This window comes from Heterodontus francisci, chromosome 13 (assembly GCF_036365525.1).
Source record: "Heterodontus francisci isolate sHetFra1 chromosome 13, sHetFra1.hap1, whole genome shotgun sequence".
NCBI classification, from domain to species: Eukaryota; Metazoa; Chordata; class Chondrichthyes; order Heterodontiformes; family Heterodontidae; genus Heterodontus; species Heterodontus francisci.
The window spans coordinates 19,967,253-19,982,832 of record NC_090383.1 but is presented as its reverse complement, the minus strand read 5'-3'; the positions used below and the strand labels follow the sequence as shown (position 1 = coordinate 19,982,832).

The window sequence follows — 15,580 nt, the reverse complement described above, 5'->3', positions numbered from 1 at the left end:
TGAATGTTTCCATTCTGCTCTCCCTTGCCCTAAGTTATCAATGTTGACTTTAGTTTGACACCATGTGGTGTGTTTACACTTTTGCTCTCTCGTGCTATCACACACCTTGCCCCCTCTCATTTGAATTCACTGCCTTTCTGTCCTTCCGAAGTCTCTCCCTCCATATCAACTCTCCCACCCATATTCATGGTTACCCCCTCGGCTTTGCCATTGTGTGACCTCGACCCCTATTGACTTGATCGCCAATAAGGCTATCTCTGATCACTTACTTTCCTGGCCCCCGTGTTGACTGATACTGCAAATATTTTTCTCAACTAAGATACTGCCCCCTCCTTTTCAAAACAGCAGTCATCACCACTGGCCCATCAAAAAGGTCTCCTTTGACCCTTTGTCTTTGCCAACTACCATCCCATCCCATCTCTAACCTCCCTTTCCCTTCAAGTCCTTGAATGTGTTGCCTCCCAAATCTATGCGCATCATTCCTGAAGTTCCATGTTTGAATCCCTCCAGGTTTTTGTCTCTGCCACAGAACTGGAAAAGCCTTAATTAAAGTCACATGGCATCCTGTGAGACTGGGACCATATACTATCTCTCCTCATCCTTCTCGACCATCCCACAGACTTTGGCACTGTTGAACACTGGCCTTCTCCAATGTCTCTCTCCCATTGTCTAGCTCAAAGATTGCTCTTGCTTGCTTCCACTCCATGTATTCCATCACAAACACTGCCTACAATCACGTCTAATATTGCCTGTCTCCACCCCTGCCTCAGCCCATCTGGTGTTAGAACCCTCCCATGTTTTTGTTACCTACAGACTCAACTATTCCAATACTCTTCTGGCCAGCCTTCCACCTTGTGCCCTCTGGAAAATTGAGCTTATCCAAAATTCTGCTGCCTGTCTCCTGATGGGTCAACAGGACTTGGTGCCAATCACCCTTGTGTTTGCTGACTGATGTTGACTCCCGGATCCCAACATGTCCGATTTAAAATTTGCATTCTGGTGTTTAAATCCGCCTCTGGTCTTTTTTTCCCCTATCTTTGTAACCCCCTACAACCCTCCCTCAGCTCGGCCTTCCTGCAGTTCTGACCTCGTCTGTCCCTGCTCCCCCTTAACCCCACCACTGGCACAGCCATGCCTTCAGCTGTCTCTGCCCCAAGCTGTGGAATTTCCTCCCTAAATTTTTGCACCTCCACTTTTTAAAAAAAGAAAAATTTTGTTTTTCAGATTCCTTCCAAACCCACGACAGAGGAGTCTCATCAGTTCGATGTTCATCTTGAATGTTGGCGCTCTAAGCCGATTGCCCAAGCTGCAGGACGGATTGAAACCCGAGACAATGCAGGAGGACTGCTGGGCTCAGAACGGGCGAGAGATGTGTGGCCTGAGCCTCCCATCGGACGTATCTCGTTCACTGGGCAAGTATTGCCCCACAGGACCCAAGAGGATGGTGATTACCAAGGATTTGTGTCAGCAGCCTCCACACCAGACCTCCACTCCGCTCCAGTCTGCCCCTTATGCCATGGTTCCAACGTGCCGTGCAGCCGTCTTTCTGCGACTGTTGTTCGGGAGCGCCAGTGTGAGAGCAATGATCGCAAGATTGTGAGGAGAGCCAGTAGCGCCGGGGAGAGCCACTCTGCTTTCCGACACCAATCAGCTGCTGAAATTGAGCGTCGCTCCCCAAAAACAGCAAGAGGTTCCAGCTCGCAAAATTCCGTTCATCAAAATGCGAGCTCTGATGGATCTGAAGGGCTGGATGGGGAAACGGCAAGAAAACGGGACCCGCGGGCAGCAGTCAGCTTGAGAGCTGGCACTGGTGGCCCTGTCTCTGAGTGTGTCTCTCTTGCTGGCAAGGCGAGATTGGTGGTTGAGGAGCAGGACTTTGCCCACTGTCTGGGGGAGGTGACCAGTGCCAGTTTCCAGTCAAACGGTCAGGCTGAAGAGGAAGTTCAAGACTGCAGCCAAAGCCACCTGGACGCTGGGACCCAAGGGAGGTGGGGGAAGAGAGTTGGCTCCACCCATGTCACTGAGACTCTCCCTGCATCTGGGCAGAGTTCTGCGGCTTCGCCCAAGCGGGAACTGAACACTGTCGAGTGTCTGGACGAGAGGCTGGCATTGTCTGAGAAAGTGTACAAGAAACTGAAGAATGATTGGGAGGAATGCGATGAGAGGGACAGCTTCCTGGGTCCCGACAGTGATTTGGGCTCTTGTGGGCTGGGCGGGTTTGTTTCTGAAGAGAGTCTCCGGTTCAGTGGGGACGATGCTTGCGATCACAACCGCTCAATGGAGAAGAGTCGCTTGGGCTGGAACAGCTTCTCCAATTCCAACTCTGCGTCACGTGAATCTGTCCCGGACAAGCTGTCTGAGGAGGTGGACGAGATCTGGAATGATCTGGAGGACTACATCCGGAAAAGTGAGGAGAGCAGGCGGGGCCGGCTGCCCGCAGCCTTCCCAGTCAGTGAGGATGATCTGACTGGACCAACTGGCTCCCGACGTGGACAGAGGGAGACTCTGCCTGCTTGGTCCACCCAAGTGAGCCCCAGCTTTGTCGAAGCAGTGAAGAGAAAATCCAGCCGACTGAGCACTGGCAGTGTCAAGACTGATGAGGGTGAGCCAAGGGGGCCAGCCTCAGCACTGTCTGTGACTGCTGCCTCCAGAATGGGCAGTGAGGAGTTTGAGGCACAAAGCCCCTCAGGCAGCACCAGCACTGAGACCGTTGTCCAGGAGCTGGATATCATGGATCGTACCAAGCGCAGGGTCTATTACATGGCCCGGCAGTATAGCCAGAAAATAAAGAAAGCCAATCAGCTCCTCAAGATGAAGAATACTGCAGATCAATCGCCGTCTGATCAGGCTAAGAGGAAGTGCAAGGACCTGGTGGCTATTCTGGAGGAAAAGAAGCAGGGCGGTGCTGCCATCGGTACGTAGAATCATTTTCCAGCCTTCTAGTTGATCGTGAGATGAGCTTCCGATGCTATATTGTCTCTATTAAGCCCGTCTCCTTTTGCCTCTCTAATCTTGCCCATCTCTGCCCCTGCCTCAGCTCACCGGCTGCTGAATTGGTCGTGTCTTCAACTCCAGACTTGACTATTTCAACGTTCTCCTAGCCAGCCTTCCACCTTGCCTCCTCTGTAAACACGAGCTCCATCAAAATTCTATATATTCTAACCTATGCCAATTCCTATTCGCCTATCCTCTATGCTCACTAAGCTAAGTGTCTCCTTGGCCTTGCCCCTTCTTATCTCTAACCTCCTCCAGTCTTATAACCTTCAGATCTCTGTGCTCCTCCAAATCTGGTTCCTTGTGTGTCTCCAATTTTAATTGCTCCATCATTGGTGGCCATACCTTCAGCTGGCTTGACCCTGTGGTCTGGAATTTCCTCCCTAAACCCTCTCGCTGCTCTATCCTGTTCATTTTCCCCTGGAATCCACCTCTTTGATCAAGTTTGATGTCAATTTTCTTTTCCTGGTAACATGGCTGTGAAGTGCCTTGAGACACTTTGCTATATCAGACATTATACATATGCAAAATGCAAGTTGTTGTCTGGTCTGATCTTGCCCTCCTATTTGTTTGTGTTTGGTTCTGTTAACTGCAGCCATTTCCCTTTTCTTTGTGCAAATGCATTTTGACCAAGTAGGGAAGCTGCTAAACCATTGTGTGGAGGCTATAGTAAAGTGGCCCCTGGTCTCTGAGGAAGACCAGCCCCAATTTTTCTCCAGAGCAATTTGGCAGCCACTTGCAGCAATATCCTGCGGATGGGGATTCTTGAGAATGCAGGGCCCCGGTCAATTTCTCGTCCAAGGATTCTGTGAGCTGCAGGAATATCCCCTTTGGAGATAAATAAAGACTTGCATTTATGCAGTACCTTACATGACCTCAGGTAATCCCAAAATGCTTTATCACCAATGAAGTCCTTTTGAAGTTGTTGTTTTTGTAATACAAGAAACACAGCAGCCAATTTGTGCACAAGGCACCACAAGCTGCAATGAGTAGATTTTTTTTATATGTTGGCTGAGGGATAAATACCAACCAGGACATTGGGGAGAGCTCCCCTGCTCCACTTAGAAGTAGTGCTCTGGCATCTTTTACGTCTGAGGTTTCATCCGAAAGACAGCACCTCCGACAGTACAGCATTCCCTCAGTACTGCACTGGAGTGTCGCTCTGGGTTATTTGCTCAAGTTTCTGGAGCTGCACTTGAGCCCACAGCCTTCTGATTCAGGAGAGAATGCTACCCACTGAGACATCACTGACAATTTAGGGGGGGGGGGGTGGAGAGGGGTGGGTGTGATATAACTGTGCTGTTTTATTTTGAAGATTGATGGTGTTACCATGGGTGATTTGGTGATCACTTTGGATTCTGTGGTGGGCTGGGCATGTGGGGATTGCCCCCTTGTACATAATAGAAATGTATAAAAGGAAGGGCGAGGACAAACCATCCTGCCCATCAAACACACCACACACAAACAAGGAGTAGCCTCTCAAACTTTCAATCCATCCCCTAACCACACAATGTCTAGAGAAGGTAAAAAGAAAGAAGGGAGAAAAACTGCAGCCAATTCTGAAAATTCCTTTCCAACTCCCTAACGCATTCAAACAAGGACTAGCAACTCGGAATCCCAGCTAGCTAGCGAGTGGCTGTTTGTAACTGGCAATGTTGTCTTTGCTCAAGAACCTGTCACTGTGGTGAGTCAATAACACTATTTCTCTCAACGATAGTATAAAATAATCTAGACTGCAGTGCCAGCTTTTGGTGGGATGCGTGTCTAGCATTATTAAATATCTCCTGGAATCTGCTTCACTGGTCTTGCTATATGACTGCATATTCCTGTACTAATGGTTATTGCTCTCCTGCGCAGAGCTGCACAGAGTCCCCACACAATGAAATGATATGTCCTCTGAAAACGTACAGTACGAGGAAGTGATGTGTGATACAAGTCAAACTAGTCTAGAATCTCCCTGTGATGAGTACCTTATTAAACCAAAAAGGGATTTAATCCAGTGCTACAATAAGCTGACTCCAGCAATATTAAGAGTAATTTGATCGAAGTCTTATTGAGGACCCCCTTTCTAAAGTGCAAATGTACCTAAATCCTGTTGGTACAGTTTGTTTCTCTCAATCCAAATTAGCACAGTATATAATGTAGATGGGAGCAGTAAGGTGCAAATGGACATTGATCGATTGAGTGGGCAAAACTGTGACAGATGTGGGGAAGTGAGAGGTCACCATGGACCCCAGAAAGGTGGTGGATCAGAGTATTTTCAAAATGGTGAGAAACTAGCAATTGTGGAAGAGCAGAGAGGTGTTGGGGGTCATGCGCAGAAATTGCAAAAACACTAGTGGACAAGTATGAAAAGAATTTAAAAAGGCTAATGGGATGTGACCTTTTATGTCAAGTGGTTTGGAAAAGAGATGGAAGCTATGTTGTATAAAGCACTGGTCAGAGCCCATTTAGAGTACTGCATTGATTTCTGGGAACCATACCTCAGGAAGGATAAATTGGCCTTGGATGGGATGCAGCACAGATTCACCAGAATGATACCTGGCTTTAAAGGGTTAAATTGAGGACAGGTTCCATACAGGAGATCTGTATTTGCTTGTGTATAGCAGATTAATGGATGATCTAATTGAGATGTTAAACATTAAAAGGGATTTGGCAGGGCGGATAGAAACTATTTCCTTTGGTGGGGGAGTGCAGAACAAGGGTGCATAACCTTAAAATTGGAGCTAAGCCATTCAGAGGTGATGTCAGGAAGGGCTTCTTCAAAGGAAAGTGGAAATTTGGAATACTCTCCCCAAAACGCTGTTGAGGCTAGGTCAATTAAACATTTTACATCTGAAATTGATAGGTTTTTGTTAGTAAAGGTTGTTCAGGGAACCAAGGTGAGTAAATGGAGATCTAATTGAATGATGGAACATCCACAAGGGACTGAATGGCCATCTCCTGTTCCTATAAGTTTGTTGACTATTCAAAGATTTAAATAGACTTTGTAAACTTCACAAAGAATGATTGCAAGAAGCAACATGCCCTGTCATTTTATCATAATGGAAGGATTATTTCTCTGTTTACATTTATTTAATGATTTAACATTTGTTTTTAATTCCTCAGGTGCTCGAATTGCTGAATACACCCAGTTGTATGACCAGCTCCTGTTCAGAGAGACTCCCCCTAAATCATCACCAAGCGTGTCAGCAGATGATGCTGGTGAGGTGTGGGTCCAGAACTCGACACAGGGTCTGCTTTCGACTCGTACACCCCATGGCCAATCTCTGGGCACAGAGGACTGGCTGCTGCACTCCACCTACAGTAACGGGGAGTTGGCGGACTTTGTTGCCTGGCCAGATATTCAGGGACTTGCAGCCAAATATGGCACCCAGGAGAAGAGTGTGGCTGGTGGGCAACTCCAGAGCAGAGGGGCGTTGGCTGGCTCGGTGCCCTCCGTGGTGGCCTGCCCGCCAGTGCCAATGCAGCAGCGGTGGAGTGCTATCATTGTCCCGCCTGACAGGGTGAACTACTCGATGGCGCACGGCTACAGCTCTCTCGGTCGCAGGACAAGTGAGGGGATGCCACGGGGGGCCTCGCTGTCCTCCCCGTCCGTGGCGACGAGCTGCTCATCTGACTCCATCGATCGCACCTCCAACAGCGAGCCACTTTTCGCCAGCCGGATCTCCGGTGGAAGCGAGGAGGCTGAGCAGCCAGCCCTGACTTTGCGCGACACACGGAAGGTCCTCGTGGTCAACAGGATTCCACTGCTCGATGCCCAATTGGCAACGCGGAACTACTTCGCCAACTTCAATGACACGGGGGAAGATGATGAAGACTACGTGGAGATCAAGTCTGAGGATGAGGATTACGAAGACCTGGATGAGGGAACTCTCACTCCCGACCTGACCTTCCAGCCCAACGGCAGGCCGGAACCTACTCCCAAACCCAGCGACTCTCATTCAGCTAGTGCCTCCTGCATCCCGCTGTCGAGCAGCGATGCCAGCGCAGCGGGCTCCTTAGCTGTACTCGCAGACCCTGACCAGCTGAGCCATTATCTCTGGCGGGAGCCCTCTCCCAGCCAGCAGAATATTGTACAGACTCTGCGAGACAAGTTTCAATGTCTCAGCTCCAGCAGCTTCGCTTGACCATTCGGTTCCAATCATGAGACTAAAGAAAAGGGAAACCGTAATGTATTAATTGACTGGCAAACACCCGCCCCTTCCCTAGATCTCCAGCTATACTCCCACCACTCTGCTACTGCTGCCTGAGTCAGCGAACCTTTTGTGTTAAATAGTATCTGGGTCAGGGCAATGAACAAGATTTGCAAAAAAAAAAAAATGCAAGTAGGTGTTTACTTCTGTATATTGCAGGGAATCAGTGGCAAAAACCATGACAAGGAAATGCGAATATATCTCGCAGGCTGTGAGGAATGTGGGTGCTGATCCACTTGAGGGTTTTAAGGCTGGTTCTGGGTTAGAATTGGTTGTCCCCGCCTCCTGGTTAGGATCCTATATTGACTCCATTCTCACTTGGAATGCTGGTGTATTTTGGGGAGTGGCCCAAATGGAAGAACAGTCCAGTTCTCAGGAATCTTAACCCCTGAGACAGAGAGCATAACTGATTTGCACATCTAGCTAAATAAACTAGGATTGGGGCAGTTTAGACCAGGTTTTTTTTTAAAATTCTGTTGAAAAGAGTGTAGGACCATTATTGAAATTTTGAGCAATGCACAGTAACAGTGATTGACCGCAAGTGCTAGTGATGCCCGGTAGGCTCCTTTTAGAATCTGTCAAATGGAAAGCCAGATTAAAGAGGAAGGAGGTCTATACCTGACTCAGTTGCTTGTCATTTTCCCAATAGGCCTTCTGTGCATTTTCAACACTTTTTTTGTTCTTATGACAACACTTGGGTTCAATGTTGTGAACAGAACTTCATGTGACTGATCAGTGACCAGCTGGAAACATGACCTCACCTACACAACTGGACCCACACGACCAATCAGTTGGTCATTCAAACCTTATGTTTTACATTATCCTCCACACACACCCCATCACCCCTGCCCCCTCCCACCTATTGCCTCTGCTGGTAGGAATCAATTTATTTGCAATAACACCAAGACAATAATGCTAAATACAATCAGGCTTCTCCTAACCCACTTGTGCTAGGTAGCCATCTTTCTCCAAGTCTTCACTTCATCTCGGCAACTTAAATTATTGACCTTCCTGGTTACCCCATTACTCTTTTTTTTAAAAAACAGACAGCAGTACCTCTGCTCCCTGGGAACGGGCATAAATGTGAACGAGCAATCTATTCTGGGGGGAATGGTAGGGACAACCAATGACAGTGAAGGGAGTAGGTATTCTTGGCATTGGAGGAACATAGATGTCCTGTCATGAGCCATTTATCAAATAGACATCCGCCACAGAGCTCGGAGCACCGTTTGGATGTGAGCAGTCTTTGCTTATTGGAATACAGTCAACTGGTTCGAAGGGGGTGGTGCCCACTTCAGATAATATCTTTTGAAGGGATGAGGGAATGCACTGCTTAAAAGCCAGTTGCATATTACATTCAGTTTCTGTTCGGGAACTGGGAATCCAGGCTTTTACATTTTTGATTCTGTACATTCTACACCATTACTTCTAGACTTCCAGTAAGAATATCGGTTATGGATAGCTGGAAAATGTTCCAATATATATCTCTCTTCCCTCATCTGCTTTTCCTGTACAGCCCATTCATTATTCTGAGACCAGCCCTACTCTCTCTGACTCCATCCACCTCTGTTCCAGTCCCATGGAGAGTGACCATGACTGGTGTAATCTCCAACCAATTGACAACCTCAGTGCTTGGTGAAAGGCATTGTTTGGAATCCATGATCAATTCAAAAAGTGGAATCTCCATTTATTTGGTATTCCTTGGGGAAAGTGCTGGAAATCAGCACCTTGGGCATGTTCACGACTAATAGTCGAATCTAGATCTAACACTTACCTGAATCAAACGTGGCATTCAAATGCTGCAAAGCTGTTTCCTGGTCGCTTGTATGGAATTATTCCCTGTTGGGTAGATTTACAATGCTCAGAACATAGTATCTCTATCATTGAGAGCCCACTGATTAGTTTACAAGTCCGATCTTTAAGGATTAGTCTTTCACAACCATTTAATTGTTTCAATAATTTCAGTCAAAAGAAATTCCTCAAATCCTCCCTGCCTCTGTAGCTAGTAGAAACACTCATCTTTTGCATTTTAGTTGGCAGTGGGTGGTGGGGAGGAGGGTGTGGAGAGGCAGATACCACTCATTTGTTCGTCATGAATTGACTCCATTGGTTTATTAGTGAGCCATGTGTCTTCCAGTTGAGCCATACAACAAAAGGTGCCCAAGAGGATTGTATGGACCTGCACCAGCCTGACCCTCAACCCTCGCTGCACAGTGTACCCACTTAGCCTGTGTGCTCCCAGGATGTGATTGGGGAAATGAGTGTCTTGTTTATCTCTGTGCCTCCTTTCAAAATATGTAAGCAATAGCTGTACATTGAACCAGACTTCAGATGACAGTATAGCGTATGTGCAATATGGCTCCCAGTGTTTGATTTCCATTGCAAAGTTGCCATTTTCTCATTTCATCTCTATAGAAAACCGGACAAATAAATGGAGAGTTTTTTGTAAAAAAAAAGACATTGCTTCTGTTTTTAAACAATAATGAGATGCACTTGATGTAGTAACTTAAGTGTGAGCTTTCATTGACTTCTAATGATCAAAACCAGTAGACAGGAATGAATAGTCTTCACAAAAGTTTGAAACTTGTAAATTTCGTATCCAGTATATTTTTTAAATAACGGTAGGTCAATATTTTATTGCAATTCTCCTTCATTGGAAGCTTGCTGTAGTTAATGTGTTAAAACGAGAATCATTGAACTGGAGAGGAGAGATCCTGGTGTTTGTATTCTGGAATAATTGTTATTTAGGATCTCGAGTTACCTGTTTAATTTCTAACGTCATTCCTTCAGAAGCTATACTATACAATGTGCATTGCCAGGAACTGATCTGCAATAGTAAGGGATCATTGGTGAAAATCACTTGCAGTTCTGACATTTGGTACTTGAGGTAAATTTGTCCAGTGTTAAAACTAAAGTGACTGCTTAGATGACCAACTTGTTAGTTTAAAAAAAAATCTATCTCAGAAACTGGGGTTCTAATGCCTTGTCCTATGGATGAGTGAGTGAGCTGAATAATGACTTCCAAGAAAAAAATTGCACTTTTTATGGTTTATTTTGTAAAAATTTACTGAATGTTGAACATGTAGCAAAATGTTTTAAAAAAATTGCTCGCTTTATTAATTTTACTTTGCTCAAAAAAAGCTGAGCCTAATGCATGCCAAATAAATAGTTCGAACATTTCATGTTACTTTTTTTTTAAAAATTGAATGTTTTTGTCTGGAGGGACACATTGCTGTACTCTGTACAGAAATGTATTGTTTGAAATAAATAACTAAACTGTTCTGGTATTTGTCTGAATTGCTTTTTGTTGAAGCTTTTTATAATCAGTAATGCAGACGTGCAAGTGAGTTCGAATCCATGACAGCAAATTTAAATGCTGGACAGCAACATTTAGACGAATCTAATTGCGTGTGGTAATTCAATTTGATTTCAATTTGTCCGTACAGAAATTCATTTTGGGTACATTGCTCATCCATTAAAAAAAACCAGACATTTTCTTTATTATTCGTATCATAATGTCTAACTTGATTATTTTAATGTATTGGAATTGGCTTTTAAACCTATTCTAACCTGTCAAAGTCCCATCCCGAGTACATATCTTCTTAAAAGTTCTTAGAGGCACAAACAAGTTCCAGAAGCAATTTGTCCTGCATCTAAGGGATTGTAGCCTTTTCCCTGAATGCATCCAATAGTAATACTGAGACAAGGTGATTCTTGCCATTCATAACACTTTTTAAAAAAAAAAGTTTTGCCAAAATACAAGGGGTTTTATGTTCAAGGTGTTGCCCAAGACTGGAGAAACTCACACATCCATGGTGTCATCTACAGGTCAGTGTGTCCTGGAACCAGCAGCAGCTAGTCAATGGGTGAGAAGGTGGGCACCTGTGTTGAGACCACAGTCATTAAAGGTAGATAACCTCCCTCTGCCCTAGCAGACTCTGGAGGGGTCAGTGGCAGAGGTCAATGGAGCACATGATCCTGGCATGAGTGTCTGAATTAAGGAGCCATGGATTTTTTTGGGACCGGAATGTTCTTTTTAAAAAAAAAAGAAAACAATTGAGAAGGCTCCTAGCCCTGCAGTCTAATAACTTGATCGAGTTTGACCAAGTCATCAACTACAAACATGAGGCTTTTTTTATATGATGTATTCCTATGTTATGAGCATGCCCAGTGTGTGACGGCATCATTAAATGTGATCTGGCTTTTAGTGTCTGTCCTTTTATAGGTTCCTCCCAATATATAACAAATGTTGGTGAAATGGGATTGAAGCGCAAAACTTGTTTGCGGAAACTTGTTTGGGCGGCGCAGTGGTTAGCACTGCAGCCTCACAGCTCCAGTGACCCGGGTTCAATTCTGGGTACTGCCTGTGCGGAGTTTGCAAGTTCTCCCTGTAACAGCGTGGGCTTTCGCCGGGTGCTCCGGTTTCCTCCCACAGCCAAAGACTTGCAGGTTGATGGGTAAATTGGCCATTATAAATTGCCCCTAGTATAGGGAAGATGGGGATGTGGTAGGAATATGGGATTAATGTAGGATTAGTATAAATGGGTGGTTGATGGTCGGCACAGACTCGGTGGGCGAAGGACCTGTTTCATTGCTGTATCTCTAAATAAATAAAATGGCAGAGACCATAATGAACAAAATAAGCTAGTTTCCAGTGTCGTCCTGCTAGGATGAAGATTTTTGACAAAGATTGTGTTGAACTTCACTGTTTCTGATAACGTGGCTGCACTCAGTTGAATGGATTCTGCAGGGTCCTAGTGTCCATTTGGCTCAATATCAACTACACTGGCTTTGTTGAGCTTGTTCTGACTTAGCTTCTCTATCATTATTACAAACAGCAACAGTAAAGTGTTTGTTTACTAGGTCACTGTTACATTTGAAAATGGGACAAAATGTCTGTGCCCATGGACTACATTGGAAGCCGGGAATATATGAGAGCTCACGAACCATTCAGTTCATATCTTGAAAAAATGGACTTGTTCTTCAAAGGTAATAAACATATTAGGGTAAAAGGGAAGAGACCCAGACTCTCAAGGCAATTCTTGAGTGCAGTAAAGCAATTTTGCTAACAGAGATTGGCCTGGAAGTATATGGCATGCTAACAAACCTTGCTCTCAATATGCCAAAAGATGTGCCATTCAAAGTAATTATCACCAAGTTGGAGGAACATTTTAATCCTAACCCATTAAAGATAGCAGAAAGCTACAAATTCAAAACCAGAGAAGTAACGAAACAGTTGGTAAATACGTTGTGGCATTGAAGAATTTATCACTACATTGCAACATTGGTACGCATTTAGACCGTGCCTTGCAAGAGAGATTAGTGTGTGGATTGGTGGATGAAAGAATCCAGTTGCAGTCACTAAACACGCAATCTTGCGTTTGAGCCCACGTGTAAGATTGCTTCAAACATGGAGATGGCATCAAAAAATTGTCATGCACACTAGAAGTGCGATGATGTAAACTATGGACTAACCTTGAACAGTTACAAAAGACTGACTTTTTTTTTAAATGAGCCTTTTATTTTGAAAAGTGAACAATGGTCCAAGTTGGCCATTGAAGAAAAAGGGACTGGCCTTTGTGCATTCAAACTGTCTGACAAAGATAAAAGGACAAATCTTCAAGCCAAGAAGTGTCAATTGCACCCTGTCCTAAAACATTCTAGAATTGAATGTCGCCTTGTGAAACAAAGGAGGTGTGAATTAGTCATGTCCTGGGCCATTGTGCAATCGCCATGGGGGAAGGCATAAAGCATGTCTATCAGGAGGTACATATTGCAGCTTTGCCTTCAAAAAAGACTGCCCAGAGAAAGAAGCAACATCTAGCAGCTTGTGCTCCAGCAAGCCAGAAGGAACGGACCTTGCTGTAAAAATCCTACATGCACATTGGACAGCAGTTAACCAGAACTGTTGCTGCATCTTCAACTGAACCTTCAATTAAGAGAGAAATCTACAATCATCTCAGGCCTGCACCTATCGAGAACTTGATTTCCAGGCGATTTCAGCAGGTTTAGCGTAACCGCTCTTTTCCGCACCACCCCCTCTCTCTCTTTCCTTCCCCCACCACCCCCCCCCCCCCCCATCGCCTACTCAGTCGCCTTTCTTTTTGTCCCTCTCTATCTGTGTCGTGTGTGTGTGTGTATGCGCACGAGCGAATGCATGAATGGATGTGGTTGCAAAAGTTTCAGGATAAGGTGCAGTGATCAATTAAACAATTGATTTTCTGTTTTCTAAAACCTACAAGAAAAGCGGTCACTGCTTGTTTATTTGAAAAAATGAAACACCAAGGGGTTAAAGTCCTGCCACATCCAGACGTGAATGGTGGTGGACAATTAAACAACTAAATGGAGGAGGTGTCTCCATAAATATTCCCATTCTCAATAAGAACAAAATACTGCGGATGCTGGAAATCTGAAATAAAAACAAGAAATGCTGGAACCACTCAGCAGGTCTGGCAGCATCTGTGGAAACTGAAGCAGAGTTAACGTTTCGGGTCAGTGACCCTTCATCGGAACTGACAAATATTAGAAAAGTCACAGGTTATAAGCAAGTGAGGTGGGGGTGGGGCAAGAGATAACAAAGGAGGTCCAGATTGGACCAGGCCACATAGCTGACCAATATGGGATTACTGTAGGGTTAGTATAAATGGGTGGTTGTTGGTCAGCACAGACTCGGTGGGCCTAAGGGCCTGTTTCAGTGCTGTATCTCTAAACAAAAAAAAAACAAAAAATAACCTGCTCAGTGACGCTCAGTTTGGATTCGGCCAGGGCCACTCAGCTCCTGACCTCATTACAGCCTTGGTTCAAACATAGACAAAAGCTGAACTCGGTGAGGTGAGAGTGACTGCCCTTGACATCAAGGCAGCATTTGACTGAGTATGGCATCAAGGAGCCCTAGCAAAAGTGAGGTCAATGGGAATCAGGGGGAAAACCCTCCGCTGGTTGCAGTCATACCTAGCACAAAGGAAGATGGTTGTGGTTGTTGGAGGTCAATCATCTGAGCTCCAGGACATCACTGCAGCCGTTCCTCAGGGTAGTGTCCTAGGCCCAACCGTCTTCAGCTGCTTTATCAATGACCTTCCTTCAATCATAAGGTCAGAAGTGGGGATGTTTGCTGATGATTGCACAATGTTCAGCACCATTCGCGACGACTCCAGATACTGAAGCAGTCCGTGTAGAAATACAGCAAGACCTGGACAATATCCAGGCTTGGGCTGATAAGTGGCAAGTTACATTAGCGCCACACAAGTGCCAGGCAATGACCATCTCCAACAAGAGAGAATCTAACCATCTCCCCTTGACATTCAACGGCATTACCATCGCTGAATCCCCCACTATCAACATCCAAGGAGCTACCATTGACCAGAACTGAACTGGAGTAGCCATATAAATACCAAAGCTACAAAAGCAGGTCAGAGGCTAGGAATCTTGAGGGCGAGTAATTCACCTCCTGACTCCCCAAAGCCTGTCCACCATCTGCAAGGCACAAGTCAGGAGTGTGATGGAATACTCTCCATTTGCCTGGATGGGTGCAGCTCCAACAACACTCAGGAAGCTTGACACTGTCCAAGACAAAGCAGCCCGCTTGATTGGCACCCTATCCACAAACATTCCCTCCACTGACACACAGTGGCAGCAATGCACCAAGCTCCTTAAACAGCACCTTCCAAACCCGTGACCTCTACAAACTAGAAGGACAAGGGCAGCAAATCCATGGGAACACCAGCACCTGCAAGTTCCCCTCCAAGTCACACACCATCCTGACTTGGAACTACATCGCCGTTGCCTCACTGTCACTGGGTCAAAATCCTGCAACTCCCTTCCTAACAGCACTGTGGGTATACCTACCCCAAATGGACTGCAGCGGTTCAAGAAGGCAGCTCACCACCACCTTCTCAAGGGCAATTAGGGATGGGCAATAAATGCTGGCCTGGCCAGCAACGCCCAAAATCCCATGAATAAACAACAAAACCTTAAAACAAAACACTTGCTACGATCATATGGGGAGTTGAACAGTGGGAACCACCCATATCGGACCATGTGGCCATAACAAATTGGAGGCTGGAAGCCGTGTTTTGAACCACCAGATAATGGAACAATGAACAAACAGATTTTCTTGTATTCTTCTGGGGTTTTTTTTCTCTACGGTGCTCGAAACAATAGAGATGGCCACATTTAATGCTAAGCTGTTTGTACAGCAGGGAGACATATCCCATAATAAGTTAAACAAATTAAGTGTTGAAGATTTAGAAAGCTTGGCAACAGAGGTAGGAATCACATTCTCACAAAAAGCAAAGAAACCTGAACTGGTGAAAAATCTAGCCAACCATTTTAAACTTACCCTGAACTAAAAGAAGAAAGCTTAGAATCAGAGTCTGAAAAAATAATCCTAA

The 15,580-nt window shown here is 45.3% G+C and overlaps 1 protein-coding gene across 15 annotated transcripts in view; it reads left to right on the top strand.

Moving 5' to 3' along the window:
* LOC137376267 (pleckstrin homology domain-containing family G member 1-like) overlaps nt 1–10,446 on the top strand; it is a 189,535-nt gene extending 179,089 nt beyond the window's left edge. For all 15 annotated transcript variants that reach the window (XM_068044481.1, XM_068044480.1, XM_068044478.1 and 12 more), the window contains 2 exons: nt 1,225–2,914; nt 6,103–10,446. In XM_068044481.1, coding sequence (XP_067900582.1) covers nt 1,225–2,914; nt 6,103–7,124 — 2,712 coding nt within the window. In that variant the 3' untranslated portion in view covers nt 7,125–10,446. The remainder of the gene's footprint in view (nt 1–1,224; nt 2,915–6,102) is intronic.
* The last annotated feature ends 5,134 nt before the right edge of the window (nt 10,447–15,580 follow it).